At 59.3% G+C, this 10,457-nt stretch overlaps 1 protein-coding gene across 1 annotated transcript in view; it reads left to right on the top strand.

The window, feature by feature from the left end:
• Window positions 1–260: 260 nt before the first annotated feature.
• LOC119963579 (polycomb group RING finger protein 3) overlaps window positions 261–10,457 on the top strand; it is a 155,949-nt gene continuing 145,752 nt past the window's right edge. The window contains exon 1 of the mRNA XM_038792909.1: window positions 261–378. Coding sequence (XP_038648837.1) covers window positions 270–378 — 109 coding nt within the window. The 5' untranslated portion in view covers window positions 261–269. The remainder of the gene's footprint in view (window positions 379–10,457) is intronic.

The raw sequence follows: 10,457 nt of genomic DNA, 5'->3' as shown, positions 1-10,457 counted from the left end.
TATGGTGGAAGCAGCTTCGATTGAGGCATTCAAGAGAGAATTAAATGATGATTTGAAAAGAAACAATGACCAGAATTATGGGGAGAATGTGGGGTCTGGCACTTGATGAAATGCTCATTTGGAGGGGCAGTGCAAACACAATGTGCCGAATGGCCTCTGTTCTGAAGCAATTCTGCACTTTGAGATTTTTCTCAATTGCCCTTCATTAGATATTTAAAAATGTAACAACTTTATTTGAAAATCTTATTTTTTGTTTTTAGGGTTCGAAGATGTTGACTCGGAAGATAAAGCTGTGGGACATTAATACTCACATCACATGTCAACTTTGCAATGGATATTTGATTGATGCCACCACAGTCACAGAGTGCCTACATACCTGTACGTACCAGAATAACATTGTTCCCGGTTTGACTAATTATTCAATAATGCTTATTTCAAAGGTGTGAATTTACTTATTCCTTTAAAAAATAACATTGCTGGTTACAATCACTGATTAACTGACCGAGTAACTCTTTATGAAACGTTGAACTGTTAACTCAGATGGAGGAGTAATCACTGACACATTTGTAAATGAACAGGTCAACTGAGAACGAGAAAGCAAGCCATCTTATTGCCATTGCAGTTTGAGAAACAACTCATTTGAAATGTTTGACAGCTGGTTTCCCAACAAGGTGGCGGTGGACTTACCTGTGCTCTGTAATGGGGGACCGTTAAACTGTCTTCCTCTCTTTACATCTAGTGGCACTGGCTGTTTTGTACAGAATGTTTATTTCTGGATTATTTGTGTATTTCTGGTTTGTTAACATCTGTTTAATGTAATATTAGTTGTAAATACAGCCACTAGATGGAGCTGCCACACTGCATTACTCCGAGTTAGTGAATGGGTTCCTTTTCCGTCTTGCTGATGGGTCTCGATGCCGTTTAACTTTCTTCACTTTAGTTGCCTTTATTGGCTGATTAAAAATCCGTGTTGACTTTGACCAATGAGCACAAGTTACGGGAGAGAATGAGGTGTAAGGAAATTATAGTCCAGGGATTACAGATCGTTGTTACAGAGCTTTGTGAAATTTTCCTTCCACTCTGGGAGCTGAAATGTATTTTACCTTTGACCAAGAAAATGAGTTGTTGTTTTGATTGTAAAGATTGTGAGTTAAATGCGTTATCACAAGCGTAATCTTTGCCAAAGATATGAGTTTTTTTAAAAGGTGAGTTGAATTTGAAAATCCCAGCTGTAACCAATTGACCCTAACCCTAACCCTCCCCGTCACCCTCCACGTCCCCGTCACCCCCCGTCCCCGTCACCCTCCCCGTCACCCTCCCCGTCACCCTCCCCGTCACCCTCCCCGTCACCCTCCCCGTCACCCTCCCCGTCACCCTCCCCGTCACCCTCCCCGTCACCCTCCCCGTCCCCCTCCCCGTCACCCTCCCCGTCCCCCTCCCCGTCCCCGTCCCCGTCACCCTCCCCGTCACCCTCCCCGTCACCCTCCCCCGTCACCCTCCCCGTCACCCTCCCCGTCCCCGTCACCCTCCCCGTCACCCTCCCCGTCACCCTCCCCCGTCACCCTCCCTCCCCGTCACCCTCCCCGTCACCCTCTCCCTCCCCGTCACCCTCTCTGCCCTCCCCGTCACCCTCCCTCCCCGTCACCCACCCTCCCCGTCACCCTCCCTCCCCGTCACCCTCCCTCCCCGTCACCCTCCCGTCCCCGTCACCCTCCCCGTCACCCGTCCCCTCACCCTCCCCGTCCCCTCCCCGGCACCCTCCCCCGTCACCCTCCCCGTCACCCTCCCCGTCACCCTCCCCGTCACCCTCCCCCTCCCCGTCACCCTCCCCCTCCCCCCTCCCCTCCCCGTCACCCTCCCCGTCACCCTCCCCGTCACCCTCCCCGTCACCCTCCCCGTCCCGTCACCCTCCCCGTCCCCGTCACCCTCCCCGTCCCCGTCACCCTCCCCGTCCCCGTCACCCTCCCCGTCACCCTCCCCGTCCCCGTCACCCCCCCGTCCCCTCCCCGTCCCCGTCACCCTCCCCGTCCCCGTCCCCGTCACCCTCCCCGTCCCCGTCACCCTCCCCGTCCCCGTCCCCGTCCCCTCCCCGTCCCCGTCACCCTCCCGTCCCCATCACCCTCCCCCCCCGTCACCCTCCCCGTCCCCGTCCCCTCCCCGTCCCCTCACCCTCCCCGTCACCCTCCCCGTCACCCTCCCCGTCACCCTCCCCGTCACCCTCCCCTTCACCCTCCCCGTCACCCTCCCCGTCACCCTCCCCCTCACCCTCCCCTCACCCTCACCCTCCCCCTCACCCCTCCCCCTCCCCCTCACCCTCCCCTCACCCTCCCCGTCACCCTCCCCGTCACCCTCCCCCTCACCCTCCCCCTCCCCCTCCCCGTCACCCTTCCCGTCCCCCTCACCCTCCCCGTCACCCTTCCCGTCCCCCTCACCCTCCCCGTCACCCTCCCTGTCACCCTCACCCTCCCCGTCACCCTCCCCGTCACCCTCACCCTCCCCGTCACCCTCCCCGTCACCCTCACCCTCCCCGTCACCCTCACCCTCCCCGTCCCCCTCCCCGTCCCCCTCCCCTCCCCCCCCTCGCCCTCCCCCGTCACCGTCCCCGTCACCGTCCCCGTCACCCTCCCCGTCACCCTCCCCGTCACCCTCCCCGTCACCCTCCCCGTCACCCTCCCCGTCCCCCTCCCCGTCCCCCTCCCCGTCCCCCTCCCCGTCCCCTCCCCGTCCCCGTCCCCGTCACCCTCCCCGTCACCCTCCCCGTCACCCTCCCCGTCACCCTCCCCGTCACCCTCCCCGTCCCCGTCACCCTCCCCGTCCCCGTCTCCCTCCCCGTCACCCTCCCCGTCACCCCCCCGTCCCCCGTCACCCTCCCCGTCACCCTCCCCGTCACCCTCCCCCCTCCCCGTCACCCTCCCTCCCCGTCACCCTCCCTCCCCGTCACCCTCCCTCCCCGTCACCCTCCCCGTCACCCTCCCTCCCCGTCACCCTCCCTCCCCGTCACCCTCCCCGTCACCCTCCCCGTCACCCTCCCCGTCCCCTCCCCGTCACCCTCACTCGTCACCCTCCCCGTCACCCTCACCGTCACCCTCCCCGTCCCCGTCACCCTCCCCGTCACCCTCCCCGTCCCCGTCACCCTCCCCGTCACCCTCACCGCCCCTCCCCATCCCCGTCACCCTCCCTCCCCGTCACCCGTAACCCGTCCACCCTCCCCGTCACCACTCCCCTTCCCCGTCCCCGTCCCCGTCACCCATCCCGTCACCCGTCACCCGTCCCCCGTCACCGGCCCCCGTCCCTCACCCGTCCCCGTCCCCGTGCACCGCCCGTCCCCGTCACCCTCCCACCCCCGTCACCTCCCCGTCACCGTCCCCGTCACCCTCCCCGTCCCCGTCACCCTCCCCGTCCCCGTCACCCTCCCCGTCCCCGTCACCCTCCCCGTCCCCGTCACCCTCCCCGTCCCCGTCACCGCCTCCCCGTCCCCGTCACCTCCCCTCCCCGTCACCCTCCCCGTCACCCTCCCCGTCACCCTCCCCGTCACCCTCCCCGTCACCCTCCCCCTCCCCCTCCCCTCCCCCCTCACCCCTCCCCCTCCCCCTCCCCCTCACCCTCCCCCTCACCCCCCCCTCCCCCTCCCCTCCCCCTCCCCCTCACCCTCCCCCTCACCCTCCCCCCCTCACCCTCCCCGTCACCCTCACCCTCCCCGTCACCCTCCCCGTCCCCCTCACCCTCCCCGTCCCCCTCACCCTCCCCGTCACCCTTCCCGTCCCCCTCACCCTCCCCGTCACCCTCCCTGTCCCCCTCACCCTCCCCGTCACCCTCCCGTCACCCTCACCCTCCCTCACCCTCCCCGTCACCCTCACCCTCCCCGTCACCCTCACCCTCACCCTCCCCGTCCCCCTCCCCGTCCCCCCCCCGTCCCCCTCCCCGTCCCCCTCCCCGTCCCCCTCCCCGTCCCCCTCCCCGTCCCCCTCCCCGTCCCCCGTCCCCGTCCCCGTCACCGTCCCCGTCCCCGTCACCCTCCCCCTCCCCGTCACCCTCCCCCTCCCCGTCACCCTCCCCCGTCACCCTCCCCCTCACCCTCCCCCTCCCCGTCACCCTCCCCGTCCCCGTCACCCTCCCCGTCCCCCTCCCCCTCCCCCTCCCCGTCCTCCTCCCCCTCCCCGTCCTCCTCCCCGTCCCCCTCCCCCTCCTCCTCCCCGTCCTCCTCCCCCTCCTCCTCCCCCTCCCCCTCCCCGTTCCCCTCCCCGTCCCCCTCCCCGTCCCCTCCCCGTCACCCTCCCCGTCACCCTCCCGGTCACCCTCCCCTCCCCGTCCCCCTCCCCCGTTCCCTCCCCCGTTCCCCCCTTTCCCTCCCCCCCTTTCCCTCCCCCGTTTCCCCCTTTCCCTCCTCCCGCCCCCCCTCCTCCCGCCCCCCCTCCTCTGGCCCTCCCTCCTCCCGCCCCCCCTCCTCTGGCCCCCCTCCTCCCGCCCCCCCTCCTCTGGCCCCCCCTCCTCCCGCCCCCCTCCTCCGGCCCCCCCCTCCTCCCACCATGGGCTCTTAACTTATTTAACAGCCTCCTATGTGTCACCTTGTCAAAGGCCTTCTGGAAATCTAAATAAATCACGTCCACTGGTTCTCCTTTGTCTAACTTTCTTGTTACTTCCTCAAAGAACATTAACAGATTTGTCAGACATGACCTCCCCTTGACGAAGCCGTGCTGACTCAGTCCTAGTTTATCATGGACTTCCAAGTACTCTGCAATCTCATCTTTAATATGGAGATGCGTTGGACTGGGGTGAGCACAATAAGAAGTCTTACAACACCAGATTTAAGGCAGCATGGTAGCATAGTGGTTAGCACAGTTGCTTCACAGCTCCAGGGTCTCAGGTTTGAATCCCAGCTTGGGTCACTGTCTGTGTGGGGCCTGCACGTTCTCCCCGTGTCTGCATGGGTTTCCTTCGTGTGCTCCGGTTTCCTCCTACAGTCCAAAGATGTGCGGATTAGGTGGATTGGCCATGATAAATTGCCCTTAATGTCCAAAATAAAAAGTTAATTGGGGTTACTGGGTTAAGTGGATGGGGTGGAGGAGGTGTGTGCTTGAGTAGGCTGCTCTTTCCAAGGGCAGGTGCAGACTCAATGGGCTGAATGGCCTCCTTCTGCACTGTACATTCTGTGACTGTGAGGTTAAAGTTTTGAATCACTCGCTTTCGGAGCACTGCTCCTTCCTGAGGTGAATGAAGAGGTGAGTTCCAGAAACATTTATATAGACAAAGTCAATGATGCAAGACGATACTTTGAATGTGAGTCTTTGCAGGTAATTAAGTCAACAGGCCCAGATGGAGCAACTGGAGAGAGGGGTAATCACAGGTTAAAGAGGTGTGAATTGTCTCAAGCCACGGCAGTTGGTAGTATTTTGAAAGCCCAGGCCAGATGGTGGGGGGGTGAATGTAATGCAACATGAATCCAAGGTCCCGGTTGAGGCTGTACTCGTGTGTGTGGAACTTGGCTCTAAGTTTCTGCTCGGCGATTCTGCGTTGTCGCGCGTCCTGAAGGCCGCCTTGGAGAACGCTCACCCGAAGATTAGAGGCTGAATGCCCTTGGCTGCTGAAGTATTCCCCGACTGGAAGGGAACATTCCTGCCTGGCGATTGTCGCGCAATGTCCATTCATACGTTGTCGCAGCGTCTGCATGGTCTCGCCAATGCTTCGGGACATCCTTTCCTGCAGAGTATGAGGTAGACAACGTTGGCTGAGTCGCACGAGTATGTACCGCGTACCTGGTGGGTGGGTGGGAGAAGACTCCTGCAAAGTCAATTCAGGGAGTTGGGTCGGGAGTTAAAAACCAGGGCTCAGCGGGACCCCGCAGGGCTCAGAGGGAAGCCGCAGGGCTCAGCGGGACTCCCCAGGGCTCAGCGGGAAGCCGCAGGGCTCAGCGGGAAGCCGCAGGGCTCAGCGGGACCCCGCAGGGCTCAGCGGGACTCCCCAGGGCTCAGAGGGAAGCCGCAGGGCTCAGCGGGACTCCCCAGGGCTCAGCGGGAAGCCGCAGGGCTCAGCGGGAAGCCGCAGGGCTCAGCGGGACCCCGCAGGGCTCAGCGGGACTCCCCAGGGCTCAGAGGGAAGCCGCAGGGCTCAGCGGGACTCCCCAGGGCTCAGAGGGACCCCGCAGGGCTCAGCGGGACTCCCCAGGGCTCAGAGGGACCCCGCAGGGCTCAGCGGGACTCCCCAGGGCTCAGAGGGAAGCCGCAGGGCTCAGTGGGAAGCTGCAGGGCTCAGCGGGAAGCCGCAGGGCTCAGCGGGAAGCCGCAGGGCTCAGCGGGAAGCCGCAGGGCTCAGCGGGAAGCCGCAGGGCTCAGCGGGACTCCCCAGGGCTCAGCGGGAAGCCGCAGGGCTCAGCGGGACTCCCCAGGGCTCAGCGGGAAGCTGCAGGGCTCAGCGGGAAGCCGCAGGGCTCAGTGGGACTCCCCAGGGCTCAGCGGGAAGCCCCAGGGCTCAGCGGGAAGCCGCAGGGTTCAGCGGGAAGCCGCAGGGCTCAGCGGGAAGCCGCAGGGCTCAGAGGGAAGCCTCAGGGCTCAGCGGGAAGCCGCAGGGCTCAGCGGGACTCCCCAGGGCTCAGCGGGACTCCCCAGGGCTCAGCGGGAAGCCGCAGGGCTCAGCGGGACTCCCCAGGACTCAGCGGGAAGCCCCAGGGATCAGCGGGAAGCCGCAGGGCTCAGCGGGAAGCCGCAGGGCTCAGCGGGAAGCCGCAGGGCTCAGCGGGAAGCCGCAGGGCTCAGTGGGAAGCCGCAGGGCTCAGCGCGACTCCCCAGGGCTCAGCGGGACTCCCCAGGGCTCAGCGCGACTCCCCAGGGCTCAGCGGGAAGCCGCAGGGCTCAGCGGGACTCCCCAGGACTCAGCGGGAAGCCCCAGGGATCAGCGGGAAGCCGCAGGGCTCAGCGGGAAGCCGCAGGGCTCAGCGGGAAGCCCCAGGGCTCAGCGGGACTCCCCAGGACTCAGCGGGAAGCCCCAGGGATCAGCGGGAAGCCGCAGGGCTCAGCGGGAAGCCGCAGGGCTCAGCGGGACTCCCCAGGGCTCAGCGGGAAGCCGCAGGGCTCAGCGGGACTCCCCAGGGCTCAGCGGGAAGCCGCAGGGCTCAGCGGGACTCCCCAGGGCTCAGCGCGACTCCCCAGGGCTCAGCGGGAAGCCGCAGGGCTCAGCGGGACTCCCCAGGACTCAGCGGGAAGCCCCAGGGATCAGCGGGAAGCCGCAGGGCTCAGCGGGAAGCCGCAGGGCTCAGCGGGACTCCCCAGGGCTCAGCGGGACTCCCCAGGGCTCAGCGCGACTCCCCAGGGCTCAGCGGGAAGCCGCAGGGCTCAGCGGGAAGCCGCAGGGCTCAGCGGGAAGCCGCAGGGCTCAGTGGGACTGTAGGTCTGGAGTGCGTTTGCTTCAAGGCAAGAAGTATAACAGGTAAGACAGATGAACTGAGAGCCTGGATTGCTGCATGGAATATGATGTAATTGCAATTACAGAGACATGGTTAAAGGAGGGACAGGACTGGCAGCTTAACGTTCCGGGATACCGGTGAGTTAGACAGGACAGAAGGGGAAACAGAAGAGGTGGGGAGTGGCATTCCTGATTAGGGAGCAGATCACAGCTGTGTTGAGGGAGGACACATTTGGTGAATCTTGTCGTGAGGCATTATGGGTGAAGCTCAGGAATAAGAAGGGTGAAATCACAATGTTGGGAGTGTGAGACTGGAACAGTTGTGTAGTCAGATACTGAAAAGGTGTGAAAAAAGCAGGGTAGTTGTGATGGGCGACTTTAACTCCCCCCACTGGGAATCCCTTACTGTCAGGGGCTCGGATGGGGAGCAATTTGTTAGATATGTCCAGGAGGGCTTTTTCATTCAGTATGTTGGCAATCCAACCAGGGAGGGGACCATACTAGAGTTGGTATTGAGGAAGGAACCAGGCCAGGAGAATGATGTTTCAGTGGGAGACCATTTTTAGCTGAACAACCATAATTCCATAAGATTTCGGGTCGTCCTGGATAAGGACAAAAGTGGCCCGCGGGTGAGGGTGCTTAATTGGGCGAAGGCCAATTACATCCAAATTAGACAGGAACTGGGGAATGTGCATTGGGAGCGGCTATTTGAGGGCAAATCCATGTCTGACATGTGGGAGGATTTTAAAGGCCAGTTGATTGAAGTGCAGGATAAGCGTGTCTCCGCAAAAATGAAGGATAGAAATGGCAGGATTCGGGAACCATGGGTGACAAGGGAAATTATAAGCTTAGTCAAAGGTAAAAAGGAAGCATCTAGGCATCTAAAAACTGAAGATGAGTACAGTGGAAGTAGGAAGGAACTTAAATGTGGAATTAGGAGGGCTAAAAGGAGCCATGAAATGTCTTTAGCAAACATGGTCATGGAGAAGCCCAAGGCTTTTAATGCATGTATTCGGAGCAAGAGGGTAGCAAGAGAAAGAGTGGACCCACTCAAGGACAATGAAGGGAAATTATGCGTGGAACCACAGGAAGTGGGTAAAATCCTTAATGAGTACTTGGGTATTCGCCAGGGAGAAGGACATGACGGATGTTGAGGTCAGAGATCGGTGTGTGAACGCTCTTGACAACGTCAATATATCAAAGGAGGAAGTGTTGAGTATCCTAAATTGCATTAAAGTAGACAAGACCCGGGGCCAGATGGGATCTATCCCAGGTTACTGCGGGGGCAAGAGGAGAAATAGTTGGGGGCTTTACAGATATTTTCACATCCTGTTTGGCAATAGGGCTGGTTTAGCTCACCAGGCTAAATCGCTGGCTTTTAAAGCAGACCAAGCAGGCCAGCAGCACGGTTCGATTCCCGTACCAGCCTCCCTGACAGGCGCCGGAATGTGGCGACTAGGGGCTTTTCACAGTAACTTCATTGAAGCCTACTCGTGACAATAAGCGATTTTCATTTTCATTTCATTTCACAGGCGAAGTTCCAGAGGACTGGAGAATAGCCAATGTTGTTCCGTTGTTTAAGAAAGGAAGCAGGGATAATCCAGCAAATTGTGAGCCTGACCTCAGTGGTGGGAAGCTTTTGATGTTGACGCATTTTGGAGGATGGAATCTACGTATGAACTATACTGTAAATGGCAGAACCCTCAGCAACATAAACATACAGAGGGATCTGGGCGTGCAGGTCCACAGTTCCCTGAAGGTTGCAACATAGAACATAGAACATAGAACGATACAGCGCAGTACAGGCCCTTCGGCCCTCAATGTTGCACCGACATGGAAAAAATCTAAAGGTCACCTAACCTACTCTATGCCCTTATCATCCATATGCTTATCCAATAAATTTTTAAATGCCCTCAATGTTGGCGTGTTCACTACTGTCGCAGGTAGGGCATTCCACGGCCTCACCACTCTTTGCGTAAAAAACCCACCTCTGACCTCTGTCCTATATCTATTACCCCTCAATTTAAGGCTATGTCCCCTCGTGCTAGCCACCTCCATCCGCGGGAGAAGGCTCTCGCTGTCCACCCTATCTAACCCTCTGATCATTTTGTATGCCTCTATTAAGTCACCTCTTAACCTTCTTCTCTCTAACGAAAACAACCTCAAGTCCATCAGCCTTTCCTCATAAGATTTTCCCTCCATACCAGGCAACATCCTGGTAAATCTCCTCTGCACCCGTTCCAAAGCTTCCACGTCCTTCCTATAATGAGGCAACCAGAACTGTACGCAATACTCCAAATGCGGCCGTACTAGAGTTTTGTACAACTGCAACATGACCTCATGGCTCCGGAACTCAATCCCTCTACCAATAAAGGCCAACACACCATAGGCCTTCTTCACAACCCTATCAACCTGGGTGGCAACTTTCAGGGATCTATGTACATGGACACCGAGATCCCTCTGCTCATCCACACTACCAAGAATTTTACCATTAGCCAAATATTCCGCATTTCTGTTATTCTTTCCAAAGTGAATCACCTCACACTTATCCACATTAAACTCCATTTGCCACCTCTCAGCCCAGCTCTGCAGCTTATCTATGTCCCTCTGTAACCTGCAACATCCTTCCGCACTGTCTACAACTCCACCGACTTTAGTGTCGTCTGCAAATTTACTCACCCATCCTTCTGCGCCCTCCTCTAAGTCATTTATAAAAATGACAAACAGCAACGGCCCCAGAACAGATCCTTGTGGTACGCCACTCATAACTGAACTCCATTCTGAACATTTGCCATCAACTACCACTCTCTGTCTTCTTTCAACTAGCCAATTTCTGATCCACATCTCTAAATCACCCTCAATCCCCAGCCTCCGTATTTTCTGCAATAGCCGACCGTGGGGAACCTTATCAAACGCTTTACTGAAATCCATATACACCACATCAACTGCTCTACCCTCATCTACCTGTTCAGTCACCTTCTCAAAGAACTCGATAAGGTTTGTGAGGCATGACCTACCCTTCACAAAACCATGCTGACTGTCCCTAATCATATTATTCCTAT

The sequence above is a fragment of the Scyliorhinus canicula genome, chromosome 3 (genome assembly GCF_902713615.1).
Source record: "Scyliorhinus canicula chromosome 3, sScyCan1.1, whole genome shotgun sequence".
Classification (NCBI taxonomy): Eukaryota; Metazoa; Chordata; class Chondrichthyes; order Carcharhiniformes; family Scyliorhinidae; genus Scyliorhinus; species Scyliorhinus canicula.
Note: the sequence above shows the minus strand (reverse complement) of the source record. Positions and strands in the feature narration are given on the sequence as shown.